The sequence below is a fragment of the Eriocheir sinensis genome, chromosome 39, assembly GCF_024679095.1.
Source record: "Eriocheir sinensis breed Jianghai 21 chromosome 39, ASM2467909v1, whole genome shotgun sequence".
In the NCBI taxonomy this organism is placed as follows: Eukaryota; Metazoa; Arthropoda; class Malacostraca; order Decapoda; family Varunidae; genus Eriocheir; species Eriocheir sinensis.
In genome coordinates this window covers 11,625,772-11,644,019 of record NC_066547.1, presented here as the reverse complement: position 1 = coordinate 11,644,019, position 18,248 = coordinate 11,625,772, and the positions used below count along the sequence as shown (strand labels likewise).

Below are 18,248 nucleotides of genomic sequence, written 5' to 3'. Positions count from 1 at the left end.
TGGAGTTCTATCAGCATGTTTTTATTTTTCAATCAAACAATTTATGGATGATAATGTCATAAGATTTGTACCACGTGACTAGCAAGGGGTGAAGACAAACCAATCCACTATCATTGTGGAGTAAATTTAACTGACACACTGTTAATGCCTTTCACTGGAGGTTTCCAGAGGTAATTTGGCATCATAGGTATAAAGGAGACTTTCCTTTCAGCTCAAATTCTCCTATCAAAGCAGCTTGACAACATACTTTGCTGTCTTCCTCATACTTACCATATGACTTATAGAACAATTTTTCCCAATGAATACCTTTTTTCTCAATTAAGCTTCACTGTATAATACTTTTGGTAGAATGACTGTTACACTGCCTATGGGTGGCTGATTGGTAACATACTCATCATAGAAATTACATTTCCTTTATTAAATTTAATGGGTTACATGAGGTAATATCTCACCATAATGTTTGGATTACCCAATTTCAAATGTTAACCTTTTATGGAGAGAAAAAAACAAAAGTACAAATCCACTAATATTTAAATAGAAAATTAAATGCATACTTATGTAAAATCAGTGTACATTCCCTTATGAAACATTTAACAAATTCAATATGAACTATGAAACACAAGAAACGATTACAGAAATTCCAAAGCATCTATATTTCGGGTAATTTTCAAATATATTTTGATCAGTTCCATCCTATAATATACAATTCTGCTTCATATTTTCATTTAATAACTCCTCCATAAAGTAAAAACTTATGGAGCTCGTCAAGTTTGTCGGTGTCACTAGAACAGAAACCCATTTTTTTAAGCAGCCGATGGTACTCCGGCTCCTTCCTGAGGACATCAGTGAGGGTCTTGGTGGAGGTGTGGCTCATAGTTATGTCGTGGTACAGGTAGATGCGGTTGTTGAAGGAAGCATACACCAAACTGGGAACCTGAAGAGCAGAAACTACACTTATGTACAAGCATTTCAATAAGCAAATAGCATATCTATTAATCCCTTCCTTTTGTGGTGGACTTAGTTTTGCTTAAAAAAAAAGTTGCCCATCATAAGATCTTAAACCTTCCCCACTACTTTATTAGACATTTAATAATGGAACTTTTTCATTCCAATTATCCTTCGTATGTGTGGATTTATCTTTCCCAGTTATTTAAAAGTATATTAAGGGTGATTGTCATGTTTGAGGGGCTGAGACCTTGTGATTTTTTGCAGCAATTTTTTTTCTTTCTTTTCACAACAAAAGAGTCAGCTCAAGGGCAACAAAGAGTGTAGAAAAAAAAAAAAATACTTGCTGCTCCCACGACAGAAGATAATACAGAGTAGCCAAAAGAGAGGTCAATTTTGGGTGGAGAGGTGTCTTGATACACTTCTTGAAAGAGGTCAGGTTATAGGCAGGAGGAAATACAGACAAAGGAAGGCTGTTCCAGAGTTTACCAGTGTAAGGGATGAAAGAGTGAGGATGCTGGTTAACTCTTGCATAAGGGGCAGAATTTAAGAGGTAGAAGACTATCAGTAAGAGGAGGAGAGCTGATGAGACAAAAAGCCTTTGACTCCACTCTGTCCAGGAGAGCTGTGTGAGTGGAGCTCCCCCCACATGTGAGATGCATACTACTCCATACGAGGGCAGACAAGGCCCCTATAAATGGAAAGCATCTGTGCGGGGGAGAAGAACTGGCGGAGACGATACAGAACGCCCAATCTCAAGGAAGCTGATTTAGTGAGAGAGATGTGAAGTTTCCAGTTGAGATTTTGAGCTAAGGATAGACCGAGGATATTTAGTGTTGAAGAAGGTGACAGCTGAGTGTTATCGAAGAATAGGGGATAGGTGTTTGGAAGATTGTGTTGAGTAGATAGGTGGAGAAATTGGGTTTTTGAGGCATTGAAGGATACAAGGTTCCTTTTACCCCAACTGGAAATGATAACAAGGTCTGAGGTTCAGCGTTCTGTAGCCTCCACTCTGGAGTCATGTACTTCCTGTTGAGAAGGTCTTCTGTTGAGAGAAGTTGAGTAATGCGGAGTGGAGTCGTCAGCGTATGAATGGATAGAACAGTTTGTAAAGAAAAGAAGATCATTGATGAATAACAGGAAGAGAGCAGGTGATAGGACAGAGCCCTGTGGAACACCACTGTTGATAGGTTTATGGGAAGAACGGTGACTGTCTACCACAGCGGAGATAGAACGTCCAGAAAGGAAGCTGGAGACTAAGGAACAGAAAGAAGGATAGAAACCGTAAGAGGGCAGTTTAGAAAGCAAAGACTTGTGCCAGACTCTATTGAAAGCTTAAGTTTATTAGAACTAGTCTTGAATGTTGTTTATCAACAGTGAGGAAACTGAACAACTTCTGATATTGAAATTAAAAAGAAAGGATCTTGGAAATGCTTCAAAGTCATATGTGCTATAATCACCACAATTAACTTGTTCTAAGATCTCTTCCCTATGAATACATAATCTTTGAAAGCTCGATTTGGGGCGTTACATTTAAGAATTCTGGCACATACCTGTTGGCCTCTTAGGCCATAGAGCCCAGCAGTAAAGGCGTTTACTGGTTCATGGAAGGTGAAGCGCACGCAGTCTGTGCTCTCACACACAATGTAGGTATTGCCATCCCAAGCACAGGCCACCACTTCATCTCTGCCATCTCCAGTCACGTCCAACCCACAGACAGCAAAGAGTTGGTGGTCAACTTGTAGATTCCATTGGATCTTCCCATCAGACACTAACATCAAAGTACCATCAAGAGTGGCTAAGGCATAGCCAAAGGGTCCCTCTAAGGTATTTTCATTGGCATCACTACCTGTCCTGCTGCAAATTGGTTTTGTATTATTTTTTTCTGCCCTGGGCTCATTTTCTTCTGTTTCAATACCTGACAAACTTGGACAGGAGAGGGCATATGATGCTGCTACACATTCATTATCTGAATGGACTGAGTCTGTCTTAATCATTTCACTGGCATCACCATCACTGCTGCAGGAGCTAGGTCTGCTTTTGCTTAACTTGATATTACCACAGACTTCTGTGTGAATGTTTGGATTCCTCAGCCTAGCAGAGGCCAATGGTTCATAGTCAAGTGACATTTTAGTCAGCAGTTCAGAGGACTGTTCATCAAATGGATCAAGTTCGTTGTCTTGACCAGCGGGCTGAACCTTGAGTGTGAAGTATGTACCCCCAGGTTGGGCTACCAGGAGAGAAGGGGTGCCATCTTTACACAGGTTAAATGTGATGCCTCCTATTTGATCTCCTAACTCCCATTTGTTAAGGCCAATCAATTTGCCATAGGGTTTTCCCCCAACCACATCTCCACAGCTGACCCAGCGGTAGGTGCGCACAACTCGATCTGTTAGGGCCACCACCATCTCAGAGAATCCATCTCCATTCACATCACCAATAAGCATCACTTTTACATTGGAAGGGATACGCTGAGCATGGATGGGCTGCAGGGTTTTCTTCTCACTTGACTCCCCTAGTTGGTCTTCCTCAAAGTCATAGATATAGCAGTAACCACAGCCAGTCACTACAACCAGTGCATTGGAGCCAGAGTTAAACACATCCCCAACAGCCACAGCAGAGATCATTCCAAGGTCAGTGCTGTAACGGATAGGTCGTTGATTTTCTCCCTTGAAAACAGCAAGGGCACCATTCTCATTCCCCACAACTAGCTCATTCTGCCCATCATTATCCACATCACCAAGACAAATTGCATTCTTGTTGATATTCCCTTCAAATTCAAACTCAAGGAAGTTAACAAATGAAGCAACCCTCATTTTTGTTTTCTATTTAAAATGGTATTTCAGTCTTCAAAATCAATGGACTCCAGATCTTCACTCACGTCTCTCCTGGAAGTAACACCAAGCAAGTTGAGCGGAACTCTGTTTTCTGGCAACTCACTCTCTAGTCGCCTCCACCGTGTGGGCGGCCAAACAATTTGTGATGCCTTGGCAGTGATGAGCCCTACTGCCACAGGTCCAAAAAAATTTGAATCTAAGGAGTGCCCTGTGTGATCTCCTTCCACCCAGCAGTGTCCCTCAGGAATGCGTATATACCTGTTCTTATATCCAATGGTGCGGATAAGGTCCCCTTCAAGGGCAATAATGCGTTTAATTATCTTCTGACTTGGGTCTTTGGGGGACATGAGGGACACCATGTCACCACGCTTGTATGAGAATGATCTTGAACTCCATCGACTTAGAAAAACAAAATCGCTGGTTCCGCTGTTATCAGGGTTTAGAGATGGTTGCATGGATATGCCATCCACTTTGGCCACATACCCAAAGCAGTCCACAAAGGTGATGCCAATTGGGACACCAACTGCTAGAGCTCGCAACATGAGGACCAACCCTACTTCACTGTGGCTGAGTATTCCACCTAAAACTCAGGGGCAGAAACAATCATCATCTGAAAAAGAAGAAAAATAGGGGATACAAAAACAATAGTGAGTAATGCCTAAATATTTATTAGTTTTTCACAAACACCAAACCATGCAGCATGCATTCAAGGTATATATACATATACAGAATTCCAAAAGGAACACTGAGTGGCAGGGAGACCATCAGCTACTCCCTTTCATCACCATAGTCAACGTATGATATGTAATGACATGAAGAATGTACATAAATAACTATGCCCACCATCCAATGACACGCTGGACACTCGTCAACAGACCAAATGCTAGGTCATATTGGAATAGACAACAAAAGTATGCGTTAAGGACTTTCCTTACTTTCGAGAAATTTCCTTTATTTTAGGGATTTTTCTAGAGAAATTTTGGAAGCCAATTTTTCAGTGATTTTGCCTTCCCCCCCCAAACCCCAGTTCCCCACAGGTCCCCAGGCTTGTGTTGGGGAGTAGGGGGGGCTGGAGTGGCAGACTTCTTGTACAGAATTACCAGAATTATTTTCATGGAGGCCCAGTGATTCTTATTACTTATGGAAAAAATATATTGTAAAAAGGAATAAAATTTAGTTAAAAAAAATGACCTTACAAAATACTATTCACAAAATGCATATTCATTAAATGTCAACATGATGTGATATGCAAATTAATCAAAAGGTGATAAAGAATTCCAGGGTAGTAGTTAGGTGCAAGCCAACCACCTGGGCCCATACCCATGACAGGTAAATAATGACCCTAGAAACAGGCTGTATACAGAAATAAAAATAATAAAAAAGGGATAAAAAACAAAAATAGGGGATAAAACAAGGGATTAAAACCAAAAAACAAAAACAAGGAATAAAGGAAAAGGCAGGAAGAGGTTCGAGGCAACATGGTTTTAAAGACTATTGTAGTAGCTTATTATCCATTGATTGAGTGGTTATTACACACGCCATGCTTCAACTCGTCTTATTTCAACGATACCTTCAAATTTAAGTCTGGCCTCGTCCAGCAGGGTGGCAAGGGCGTCCCTCGCCGCGTACAGGGCCGGGCACAGGGCGTCCTCGGGCCTGCCTCCTGCACTCATGCTGCACGCCGCCCCGCTCACCAGGCCGCGGTGCTGTGCTCGGCGGGGTGACAGGGAGCCTCCTTGGGGATGATAATGGCCGGTGTGGGCAGCGGCACGGGGCAGCAGCAGCAGCAGGTGACCTCTATCTCCAGTGTTGGGCGCCGATCAGCTGGTCGGTGGGCGTGACGTAACGCCCGGCCAGGCGTCACGCGTGCAAAAGTTTACGCCTTGCAGGGATAGTTTATGGAGTGAATACAAGAGTTGTGTATTTTTTATTTTCTTGGTATTTCGTTTGTGTATTCGAATACGAATAATAATATTTCAGATTCCAAACGAATACTTCTGGATGAATAAATCAATGAATACTTTTCATTGAAAATACCTTCTTGACGTAACTGGGTCTACCTAGCGCTGTTCTAAAGTTATGCAACAACAAAATACGAATACTTTTCCCTTGTATTAGAATACGAATGAGAATACTTCATTTTCTATCACTAATTAATTATACGAATACGAATACACTCATATACGGTATTCGAATGTAATCGAATACGAATACCAAACACGAGTACTTCATTCATAGGCAGCACCCGACATGCCAAGTCACCCGCCTCCACTAAAAAGGCGTGCATATTATTATCGTCTAAAGAATTACTGGTCTATTCAATATGGCATTTTGTTGTTGTTGTTGTTGTAGCCTAGTAGTTATGTCTCGACTAAGTGATCTCAGGCGTGGACGCGTGGCATGGCTACGGTATGTGTCCTGTCTACGTACACCCATAGCTATGTCTTTATATTGGCACTTGGCAGCTCCTGTAATGGGGACAAGGAAAACAAACACCAACCGGCATGCAGTGACAAGTCTCTATGAAGTAAAAATCCCGAAAGTCAAGAAAAAAAAAAAAAATCCATAATCTTCATGCATGAAAATGAAGGCCGGGCGAATCTCAAACGTTAATGTCTCATCAGCTTACCGTCACCTTACGACAAATTATTCACAAAAATCAATCATAAACAAAATTTCAGACATTAGACTCTAACCAGCCTAGTAACAAGCTAGTTTGTTATCGAAGTGTGATTTTAGGGCTTCCACAGATCGCCATGATGGGTTAGCAAGACTCCAAACCAATACCAGAGGCTTCAAAAATTCCTTATGTAATGTTTTGCGTTCATATTTAAGTTAAGAGAGTTGAGGAAACCGTACGGGAAGTCTCTCACCTCACCATTATGGGGTGTAGAAGACTGAAAATAGTTTAGTTTGGGCGATTATAAAGCCACTGTGTTTGGACTGTGAAACTGACTCTATGGGCCGCTTTCACAGTTATTTTGTTTGTTTTGCTCGTTACATTATTGAATTCTAGAAGACATAAGCAAAGATTGAACAGCGGCCACTAGACTTCTTGTAGATACTATAAAAGTCCCAATAAAAAAAAGACTGACTCCACATCTATCACCTAAACTGTTTTCGGTGCGCCTTGTAGAATCTTTCAGAAGGCGTAATCATTAGAGGAACAAGGGAATCAAAATAGGAAGCGAATTCGTAAGTAATCTTCAGTTTGCATATGACGTTGTTCTTTTTAGTAGCAATTATATATATATAAAAAAAATAATCAGCCTTGTTATAAGCCCAGCTCTGTTGCATATACGCGTACTTCCATGTTTTCATTTTCTCTCTTCTCCTCCCTTTCTTCTCGATCTTCCCTTCATTCTCCACATCTCTCTTCCCTTTCCATTTTTCTCCTTCTCCCTTCCATCTATTTCCTTCCATTTCACTTATCTCTTCCCTTTCCATCTTTTAATTTCTCCCTTTCCTCTCTTCGTTTCCGTCCCTATCCTCTACCTATCCTCTCCAACATTTTTTTTCCCCCGTTCTTCCGTCTCCACCTCTCTCTTCCCTTGTAATCTTTCTTTTTCTCCTTCACATTCCTCTTCCTCTCTTTCCTTCCTTTTATGGCGATCTCTTCCCTTTCAATTCATATCTAAACATACGCAAGATGGCCACGCTCATTGCTCAAGTCAGGTATAATCTAATTGTAATGGAAAACTCATGATAGATCTTTCCCAGTGTTTTTCAGAGGGGGCTCAAGACAGTCCTCCCCCTGCCCCCATCACCTCCCACTGGCTACACGACTGCTTTGATACTGTGTGAAGGGAAGGGTAACATTTGTCATGGCTTTGCATCTATGGCTGCTAGTTTTATGTAAGCCAAGTAACCCTGAATGATTCGTCTCATCATTATCAAGAAATGGCTATAATTATAATAGGTCTACTCTGTCGTATGAATCGTCATTTCAAATTATGACATGCAAAATCCATCTGAACGCCTGCTGACCATCCGTAGCCCTCCAACGCCTTATAGTATGGGGATATAAGTTTAATGTTTTAACTAAAGAATGTGTTAGTACTACCTTGTGCTAGATCGGTTCTTTACCTAACAAGTAGTACGGGCAGAAATCATGTAAGGCCTCACTGTAGATAATATAAGTGTAATAGAGCAAGGTCTAGTACTATCATGTGGCCGAAGCCATGTCGCAGAACAGCCGTGTTTAGTCTGTGTTCCAGCGTAAATGTCATGCTCTTTGATTAGTCGCGTATATTACGGATCAATAAACGAAGCAAATTAGCCGTTATATAATAGTTGGAAGTGCAAAAATATATTGTGTGGCAAAAGCTACAACGTGTGGTTGTGCAGCAGTGTTGTGCCACTAAATATTTGCATAATTATAAAAATAAAAAAAATATGATGTTCATGCCTGGACGGCAGCGAGTCACACCCGAGGGATTTCATCTCCAAATCTGAGTTTATCAAGTTTTGCTTTTAAATTCGTGAATAATTTTGACTTGAAGTCTCATCTTTTTTAGGTCATTCCAAGTGTCCATTGAATTAATGCATTTATGAGCAAAGCTGTGTTTCTTAATAAGTCTCAGGCATCTTGTCCGCATTAATATTTTTCCGTGACCTCTTGTATTTCTAGTATTCTATACAAACAGGTCATCCTTGTCAATAATTTCCATTTCTTTCATCGCCCTGCACTACAACCACGTCTCTTTCTTCTCTCTCCTCTAAGGGGAAGGCAAACCAATTTTTTTATTTTTATTTTTTTTTGTGTGTGTGTGTATGTGTGTGTGTGTTCGTGTGTGTGTGTAGGCACAATTGTGTGTGGCTATAGGTGCCAAGGGGCACTAGCGTGAAATGTTGGCCCTGAGCCCGCCAGGAGAAAAGCTGCCGTGTCGCCGCCAAGAGACAACAGACGCGCCCTTCACTTAGCGCCGTGAGCAGCATCGTCCCGCCCAAGCCGTGGCGCTGTGCTCCTCCCAAACCTCCTCCTCAGTGAACCTGCTCTCGGTTATTAGGGCTATATTGTGGTTTGTGGTGCCTCGCTTATCCATGCACTGCGTATAGGTTTAAGAATAATACTCTCAATCTGCATGCTTTTAAACGCTCGACTGTGGCTCCGGCTCCGCGTGGCACTCCTCACCCCTAATCTTGCTCGTCAAGAGAAAGCGACTACTTGGCGGCGTGCTGGCCATTTCGATTCGGCGTGTGGCTGCCACTCGCTGGCTATAAATACAGTACAATATTGTTTTCCCATCGCCTAAGTCTCCTTTTCTGTCGTGCACAATGTCATGAAATAATGTGAAAGAAGATTCAAGGTAGCCAATGGTTGTTAATAAGAAAATGGTGAAGTGTACGCTATTTTTGCCGCCTATAATGGCACAGCAGTGATTCCAGTGTTCATGTGGCGCAGGCGTGTGTTGTGATGGCTGGCTGCTGTGAGACAAGAACAGGTTTCTGAAGAGAATGCTTGAGTGAGCCTTTAGAGGTTTGTGACAGCGTGAGTATCGCGTGTACGAGCCCCATGAGAGGGGACTGAAAACCACGACTACTCTCTTTGCCTTGCTGGGGACGATACCGTGGCAGAAATGGCAGACAGGTCGTGCGAGCTCATAACGCGTGCACTCCTCGCGAGCGTGGACACCTCTCGTACCATCTGGGTCCACATCGATGCGGCCCTCCATGCCTCCCACCAGGAACAGCCACCACAGCACTTCATTGATGAGATCCTGGATGCCAGTGTGAGGAATCCCTGTGCCTTAGCAGCCCCTCGGGACCCAAGGCACTTGCGTAAGGTGGTCTTGTGGCTGGCCGAGCAGTGGCGAACGCGCGGATGGAAAGTCCCCAAAGAGTTCCAGCTGGAGTCCCTCCCTGCAGCTGAGAACACGCCTGACCTCTTTTACAAAACCTATGTGGGTTGGGGCGGCGGGGCGGGGGCTCCGGGAATGACACTGCTGGAGAGTGGGGGCGGCATCACCCACCACACCACGGGGCTGACCACCTGGTGCGGCGCCGCTGTGCTGGCGGAGTGGGTCGCCAACAACCCCATGGTAGTGGCCGGCAGGAGGGTGCTGGAGCTCGGGGCTGGGGTGGGGTTCTCCGCGGCTGCCATGCTGACCTCCCCGACCCAAGAGCAACCCCCGCCCGCCGCCTACATCGCCACCGACTGCCACCACCACGTGCTGACCCTCCTGCACCATAACCTGACGCTGAACCTGGCTGAACCGCCCCTCAAGGTGAGCCAGGAGAGAGAGAGAGAGAGAGAGAGAGAGAGAGAGAGAGAGAGAGAGAGAGAGAGAGAGAGAGAGAGAGAGAGAGAGAGAGAGAGAGAGAGAGACGTAAGTTGCTATAAATACATTTCTCCTCTCGCCCCCCCTGTGATCACTCGTGTCTACTATCGTGTTCCCAGAGGAGTTCCCTGGACGCCTTCCAAGCCCGTGTCACGCGTCAGTTGGAGGAGGAACGGGCGGCAGAGACGGAGGAAAACCAGAACGATGAGCCACAGGTTTGGTCTCCTCCAGAGGGCTCCACCAGCGACCCGGACTATCCCACCCTAGCCGTAAGTAGATGGATGTGTTCAGTTTATGTTAAGTTCAGATTGATGAGAAGTTTGCAATTCTCCTCCTGTGAAGCTTTTTTTTTTTTTATATATATATTAAGCCGAACCAACGTCTTTGTGGCAAGTTGAAAAACCTCCACGATTTTCTTCTTCCTCTTCTTCTTTTTCTTTTTCTTTTCTATTTTATTATTATTATTATTATTATTATTATTATTATTATTATTATTATTATTATTATTATTATTATTATTATTATTATTATTATTATTATTATTATTATTATTATTATTATTATTATTATTATCATCATCATTTTCATCCCTTTTCTGCCATTTCTTTCTTCTTGTATTACTAAATTCTATCACTTCCAATCCTGATTTGTCTGTTCCGCCCTTCTTTGCGTGTGTGTGCTTGCGAATGATCGAGTCGCAACGGTTTTAAGTTAGTCAATTTCAGATTCAATAAAGACATAGGCAAGATTTGGTTCACCAATAGAGTGGTGGATGACTGGAACAGGCTTGGCAGTCATGTTGTGGGTGCCAATACCATACATACATTCAAAAAGAGGTTGGATAAATTCATGGATAGGGAGGTAAGGTGGGGGTTAGACTTACAGGAGCTGCCTTGTATAAGCCAACCGGTCTCTTGCAGACTCCTTACGTTCTGCTGTTCTTATGAGTCCTTGCTGCTGCGACAGGTAGTGCGGGAGGCGGGGCCGCAAGGACATGGCCTCGTTGGGGTGATGCAGGTGGACTGGCGCAGCCCCCCTCGTCTGCCACCAGTGGACGTGATCTTGGCGGCTGATGTAGTCTACTGTCGTCAACTTCTGCGGCCCCTGGTCACTCTCCTCAGGTGAGTTGGTTGCTTCACCCTGGAACCAGATATCTTGCTTCCTTTGTTTCGCGCAACATGATTATTATTTCGTACTTTTGTAGGGTCATCTTGGAGGGAAGTGAGGAGCCAGACGATCCACAGCAAAACCCAGAAAAAGACAACGAGAGGCAGACAGCAGGAAACGGAGGGAGTTTAGAGGGCAAGGAACATGACAGTGAAGAGGAAACAGTTGCCGACGGAAGGACGTCTAGAGAACCAGGAGGCGACAGGAATGGCGAAGTGCGCCGGGGAAGACGAGAAGCGTTCCTTGCCTGCACCCGCCGGAGCCACGAGACGCTGGGCCTCTTCCTGCAGGAGGTGGCGCGACAGGGGCTTCAATACAGCCTCGCTTATCAGGCCACGCTGGACGCCGACACCGCCCTCTTTGTGTACAACGAAATGCATCTTCCGATCAAGGTGTACAGGATTACTCTTCCCGAGGATCCCTTTGTCACCTGAGGGAGCGGCGCCGCGCCACACGCTCCATCGCGGTGAGGAGGCGTGGGAGGACCCGTGAAGAATGCGTGCAATACATGTTGGTTGCGTGTCACCGTTGCTCAGTATTTCTCTGGGTCGATGAACAGTCTATTGGATGAGAATGGAAAGAAACTTTTGCTTATGTAACTTTTATTAAAAATACAAAAAAGACAACAGTAGAACTTACTCAAAGTACAGGGCGCCAGGACTACTACCCTCGGCAGGGCAGCGAGGGGCGGGGCGGACTTACTGGGGAGTTGGGGAATAATACTGTTTTTGAAGAGCTGTGAATATCTCGACTGCGGCGGCGGCGACGGCGGGACAGCTGGGCTACAATAAATAATCTATTATCTACATCCAGGGCCTAGCCAAGAGGAGGAGACCCCGCCACCCGGGTCTAGCCACCAGGCGGTCTGCCAGTCACTGAATATAAACCAAAATTGACTTCTATAATTTCAAGCCGCCGGTCGGTGTCAAGAGACCTCCCGCGTGCACCAGCGGGAGGTGCACCGGGTATTAGCCAAGGGTGGTGGTACCCGCAGGGGGAGGGGTTCAGCTGGTGCTCTCCGGGGCAGGGCGTGGGAATCGCTTCAGGCCATATTAAGGGGGTTTAATTATTGCCACGAGTCCATGTAATATGAGGCCGCAAGGGTGGTGGTGTGTGGGCCGTGAGGGGTCGGTGAAGGACGGTGCGTGGGGAGGCTCTCGGTGAGACTGTGGGCGAGGAGCTCAGCGAGGTGTGAGTGTGAAGAAGTTGTGAGGGAGGAACGGAAGACGTGTGGGTAGGGGAGGAACAATTCACCTCTTGGCGTCCTTCACCTGCGTGACGCCCCACCTCTCCTGGCGGCCTTCACCTCAGCGACGGCACGGAGGTGGGCAGCCGTGGCAGCCTCCACTTCTGGCGTCGCCTTCACGGGCTGCGGCAGGAAGACTGGCGTGGGGTCCTCTGGCAGCGGGGCTTGGGGCAAGTTAGTGGCCTCAACGCGGAAGCCTTTGTGGTCGGCGATGTAGTTGGCAGTCTGGAGTTGACCATCGGAGTCCACGTAGGTGTAGGAGCCCCGCACGGCGCCGTCAAGGGTGCGCACCTCGTGGGCTGTGGAGGCGTCGCCCACGTAGCCGAAGGCGTATTGGCCCAGCTGGTCCTGACTGTGGTACTGTGTCTTATAGATGGAGGGAGCAGCGAGGCGTGGCGGGCGAAGGGAGCGGCCCGAGGCCTTCGCTTGGGGAACATTAGCAGAAGTTGGGGCGCGGAAGGCGTAGGCAAACCCCGGCGCGACGCCCGGGGAATATCCGACTGGGCTAAACTGGACCACCGTGGTGGGTCGACCCATGCAGGCCGGCCCCAACGACACCAGAACCAGCAGCACCTGAGGAAATGCACACCTTTGTCAACACTGTTGTCATCATCACATCCACTGTACCACACTATGTGCATGTTAATATACATACCTGTATGTGTATAGTACTACAAAGCGTGGACATGGGAACCTACAAGCTATGCATGCTGCCAGCGTCATAAATGTGTCTAAAACTTCCATTACATTTATACCTCACGAACACGGACAATTACTAGGATTGTTATGATTATGTTCAATCAATTATCATTTATATCTACAAAAATAATCATCCCTTCATCACACTAGGTGTCACTCATCATCTATCACCTGTGCCTACCGGTCATCTGCTCATCATAAAGGCTATAAATACTTGCCCACCGCTCGGCCTTACCCCGCAGCGAGCTACCGCACTGTCTTGACCCGACCCGCTTCACTGACAGGCTTTGCAGAGGCCAATGATGCAATTTTGATCACGTCATTATTATGATGGTAAATCATGGCCTAATTTGCTAGTCATTTAGAATTTAACAACTTTATTGAAGTGGCCATTAAACTGTTGTTAGGTGTTGAAGCTTCAAAATGCCTCGAAAACCGAATCACTCGTCTCGGACTCTTATTCCGGTCAGTGTCAGCGTGGCTTTCCTCGAGTGAGCTCTTGTGTGCCGCCCTCGCTTGGGCTGATGTGCTGCTGATGGCATCCTCGTAAGGGGGAAACCACAGCCAAGTGAAGCGTCATCGTCATGAATCGCCACCAGCAGGAGCGGCCAACTCGCCTCGTCTGCCGTATTAAGGTGAAACTGTCACGGCCACCGCCGGGAAGGCAAGTGTTGTTCTCCTTGTGAACTGTACTTTTCTGATACTTGGTAGGTTTCTGCGCCCATTCAATTTCACAAAGGAATAATATACTGGTCTGCAGTACTGCCCTAGTTATGTATAACCCTTCAGCGTATCCTAGGTAGCATGATTGCTTAATATAATAAATTTTCACAGATTTTGTAGTAAAGTAAACTGTGAAATTATCCTGCCCAGTCAAGTCGTGGGGTTGAAACTATTGCGGTGAGCAAAGTGGCGTCTCAGAATAAAACTACTAAGAGACTTTGTGTTGGCAGCCTCTGTCCTCGCGACATTGCATGGTGTCAAGGGTCACGTTGATGATACGGTGCCGTTAGCTGTAAGGGTGACATCGCTCAGGTCAAGGTCGGGGGCAAGTGGCAAGTGTGGGAGGCAGTTAACGGAGAGAACTGGGCCATCTCGAGCATTATGGGGCTTACATACACATTTGATGAGGCTTCCGTAGGCGTTGTGAATATTTCCATGGGTAGTTTCATGAGCCTAGTGATGCCTTGACAAAGTTTCTGCATCATGAATGTGGAAACAACTCCTAATAATTTGACTAATCTCTTTTGTGGCCTTTGGAAATATTTGTTGTGAGCCAAAAGCGTCTGAGAATACGGGACCTGATCACCAACCACTCGGAGAAAAATAAAAACGCATAATTGTCAAGAAACTAATGACTGCGAGTACATGCGTGGGAGAGGGAGGGAAGTAAATACGGGAAGAGAAGGAATCAAGGAAGCGGGAGAGGAAGAGGGGAAGGCAGGTAAACACGCCGCCGCGCAGGTGAGAACGTGAGGAAGCAACACAACCACCACCACCGTCTTCCGCACACAGGCACACGTTCCCAGGCCACTCAGTTATCCTTGATCACCACACTTTCACTTGGACAGCGGAGACACACAACATTAGGTAACTCATCCCCGCAGTGACACATCCACGCAAACGCTTCCTCGCACAGTAAACAAAGGGGAGTGGAGGAGGGGGTTACCAGAGCCTTCATGACGTGCGCACGATGACTGCCTCGAGTAGACTGGTTTCTTCATGCAAGGCGGCTGTATATATATATGTGTGGCCTCGACCACGCCCGTGCCGACCTCAACGCAAGGTAACCGTACTGGCGCGGCGCATTTAACACACACACACACACACACACACACACACGACAGAGAGAGGAGATATATTCAAAGGGTAATAAGTGTGGGAGTGAGGAAGAGAGGCTTGGGATGGAGACGAAAGGGGAATGGAAGCGGGAAAGGAGGGAGGGAAGTAAAAGGGAAAGGAGGGAGGGAAGGAAGGGAAGCTGGGTCTCCTTCCTCAGGGTCAGACAACTCACCACTCGCTTTCCTCATGCCTCTTATTCCCTTCCGGCCGAGGTGACACGCTCCAGACTCACTCTCTCTCTCTCTTTCTGATGATGATGATATGGAGGAGGAGGAGGAGGAGGAGGCGGTGGTAATGGTAGCTGTAGAAAAGAGATAAGAAAATCGTGCAATTATTTACTTCTTGAGAGAGAGAGAGAGAGAGAGAGAGAGAGAGAGAGAGAGAGAGAGAGAGAATGCACATAAGCAATGAAGACACAGGTATGCAACGAGACAAGCGTGTTTTACAAGGTGTCAAATTTCATAATCTCTCTCTCTCTCTCTCTCTCAAGAAGTAATTAATTGCACGATTTTCTTATCTCGTTTCCACAACTACCATTACCACCGCCTCCTTCTCCTCCTCCTCCTCCTCCTCTTCCTCGTCCTCCACCTCCATACCATGAATTCTTTTCCTTCATTTTTTCCCTTTTCCATACTTTTCCTGCATTTTTCCTCTTTTCCCAGACTTCTTTCCTCCATTTTTTCCTTCATGTGCTTTTTTTTGTTTTTTCTTTCAATTTTCCTCTTCTGAACTTTTCCTTAATTTTTCTTTCCTTCCCGGACTCGTTTCCTTCATTTTTCCCCTTTTCCTAGATTTCTTTCTTCCATTTTTCTCCTTTACCGAACTCCTTTCCTCCACTTCGTCCTTTTCCTTCATTTTTTCCCTTTTCTGAACTTTTCCTTCATTTTTCCCTTTTCTGAACTTTTCCTTCATTTTTTCCCTTTTCTGAACTTTTCCTTCATTTTTTCCCTTTTCTGAACTTTTCCTTCATTTTTTTCCCTTTTCAGACTCTTTTCCTCCATTTTTCTCTCTCCCGGATTTGTTTTCTTATTTTTTCCCCTTTCCCAGACTTCTTTCCTTCATATTTTCCCGTATGTGCTCTTTTTTGTTTTTTCTTTAATTTTTCCTCTTTTTCCGAACTTCTTTCCTCCATTTTTCTCTCCCTCCCGGACTCGTTTCCTCCATTTTTTCCCCTTTCCTCTATTTTTCCTTCTTCCCGAACTCCTTCCCTCTATTTTTCCCTTTCCAGAACCCATTTTCTCTACTTTGTCCTTTTCCCACGATTTCCCGAACTCTTTTCCTCCATTTCTGCCCACTTCCCGGATTGGTTTCCTCCATTTTTTCCCTTCTCCCAGACTTCTCTCCTCCTTTTTCCCCTCGGGTGGATCTCTTTCATCAAGGGTTGCAATACCTCACCTTTTGTCTTACCTGTGAATCAAGGTGTCACGGTACATTTACTTGAGGGATCCGGTCCACTTGTCAGGTGTTGGTGTTTCCCGAAGACAGGTGACAAAACACGATTCTCTCTCTCTCTCTCTCTCTCTCTCTCTCTCTCTCTCTCTCTCTCTCTCTCTGATAAGCCTCGCGTGTGTGTGTGTGTGTGTGTGTGTGTGTGTGTGTGTGTGTGTGTGTGTGTTGCTAAGTGTTTTGTATTTGTTTGCTTGTTTGTGTGTTTGAGAGAGAGAGAGAGAGAGAGAGAGAGAGAGAGAGAGAGAGAGAGAGAGAGAGAGAGAGAGAGAGAGAGAGAGAGAGAGAGAGAGAGAGAGAGAGAGAGAGAGAGAGAGAGAGAGAGAGAGAGAGAGAGAGAGAGAGAGAGAGAGAGAGAGAGAGAGAGAGAGAATGAATAAAGGGGAGTATCCAAGCCGTGGAGGGGAGTTACCAAACGAGGGAGGAAGACGAGGAAGAGGAGGGAGGAGGAGGAGGAGGAGGGGGCGGGCCAGGTAGAGCATCAACGTTACAAAAACTGGACTTGCTATGAGGCGAATATCCGTGATGCTGCCCGGACGACACCTAACATTTAACGGGGACCTGCATCTGTCTGCCGGAGGGGCGTGGCGCGGGGCGAGAGTGACCAGACGTGAGGGCGGGATTGGAGGGGAATATGAGCTTGCCTGGATACTCGGAAACTAGTGGAGTGAGGCAAGATGGAGGGTGAAAAGTTTGGGAGCCCATTACACTGGGCAAATTTTCCGTTGATCTTCAGTCAAACCACGATTTCTGCTAGCGTGGTTCTCATTTGTTTCTTGTTATTGCTGATGATGATGATGGTGAGTAATACCGTGAAATCGACCGTAGCTTTGGAAGATCGCGGACAAGTCAGAAAACCGCGGAAATAGGAGAACCATGCCAGCGGAAATCGTGGTTTGACTGAAGATCCACGGAAAATTATAAACCTTGGTAACGCGAGGAAGGGGAAGGGGAATTGAAAGGATGGATTGAAGGGGAATTTGAACTTGCATGGATACTGAGAAACTAATGGAGTGAGGCAAGATGGAGGGTGAAAAGTTTGGGAGGCCGTGTAAATCTTGGTAACGCGAGGGAGGGGAAGGGGAATTGAAAGGATGGATTGAAGGGGAATTTGAACTTGCATGGATACTCAGAAACTAGTGGAATGAAGCAAGATGGAGGGTGAAGAGTTTGGGAGTCAGTGTAGATCTTGGTAACGCGAGGAAGAGGAAGATGAATGAAAACGATGGATTGGAGGGGACTTGAGTGTTGCCGAGAGGGAGGAACGAGAAAAGGTCATTGCAGAGAGGAGAGAGATGAGGATAGGTCAGGAGAAGGACAGATCAATGGAAGAATGGAGAGGAAAAAGACCGGATTCAAACGGGATGGAAAAAAAAAGAAGGGGAAGGAGGGGACTAAGAGGCATGCATACAGGACCTGAATGTTGCAAAGGGAAAAGAGATGAGGATAGGTCAGGAAAAGAAGAGATCAAAAGAAGAACAGGTAGTGAAAGAACGGGAATCAAACGGAGAGGTAAGAAATGAATATGAAAGGTGACTATGCATATGAGGGAGACATTCAGGACCTCAGTGTTGCAGAGAGGAGAGAGACGAGGATAGGTAAAGAAAAGGACATATTGAAGGAAGAACAGGTATAAAAGAACGTAAATTAGACGAGGAGGAACCGAAAAAACACGAGGAGGAAGGAAGAACAGGTATAAAAGAACGTAAATTAGTCGAGGAGGAACCGAAAAAACACGAGGAGGTCTAAGAGGCATATAAATAGGACCGGAGTGTTGCAAAGAGA

The 18,248-nt window shown here is 45.7% G+C and overlaps 4 protein-coding genes across 4 annotated transcripts; 1 reads left to right on the top strand and 3 right to left on the bottom strand.

The window, feature by feature from the left end:
- Nucleotides 1–399: 399 nt before the first annotated feature.
- LOC127008991 (KICSTOR complex protein ITFG2-like) lies at nucleotides 400–3,761 on the bottom strand. Its single transcript, XM_050881553.1, has 2 exons — nucleotides 2,499–3,761; nucleotides 400–934 (listed from the first exon to the last, which is right to left on the bottom strand). The coding sequence occupies exons 1-2, from the start codon at nucleotides 3,759–3,761 to the stop codon at nucleotides 722–724; spliced, it is 1,476 nt and encodes a 491-aa protein (XP_050737510.1). The 3' UTR covers nucleotides 400–721.
- Nucleotides 3,762–3,787: 26 nt separating this feature from the next.
- On the bottom strand, nucleotides 3,788–5,664 carry LOC127008992 (mitochondrial inner membrane protease subunit 2-like). The gene is made up of 2 exons (XM_050881554.1): nucleotides 5,353–5,664; nucleotides 3,788–4,392 (listed from the first exon to the last, which is right to left on the bottom strand). Exon 2 carries the CDS (start codon nucleotides 4,322–4,324, stop codon nucleotides 3,788–3,790), a length of 537 nt encoding a protein of 178 aa, XP_050737511.1. The 5' UTR covers nucleotides 4,325–4,392; nucleotides 5,353–5,664.
- Nucleotides 5,665–8,672: 3,008 nt separating this feature from the next.
- Nucleotides 8,673–11,682, top strand: LOC127008989 (protein-lysine N-methyltransferase EEF2KMT-like). The gene is made up of 4 exons (XM_050881551.1): nucleotides 8,673–10,009; nucleotides 10,183–10,332; nucleotides 11,030–11,184; nucleotides 11,268–11,682. The coding sequence occupies exons 1-4, from the start codon at nucleotides 9,362–9,364 to the stop codon at nucleotides 11,662–11,664; spliced, it is 1,350 nt and encodes a 449-aa protein (XP_050737508.1). The 5' UTR covers nucleotides 8,673–9,361; the 3' UTR covers nucleotides 11,665–11,682.
- A 133-nt stretch (nucleotides 11,683–11,815) lies between these two features.
- Nucleotides 11,816–14,998, bottom strand: LOC127008990 (cuticle protein 6-like). The gene is made up of 2 exons (XM_050881552.1): nucleotides 14,845–14,998; nucleotides 11,816–13,049 (listed from the first exon to the last, which is right to left on the bottom strand). Exons 1-2 carry the CDS (start codon nucleotides 14,854–14,856, stop codon nucleotides 12,498–12,500), a joined length of 564 nt encoding a protein of 187 aa, XP_050737509.1. The 5' UTR covers nucleotides 14,857–14,998; the 3' UTR covers nucleotides 11,816–12,497.
- Between the last annotated feature and the right edge of the window lie 3,250 nt (nucleotides 14,999–18,248).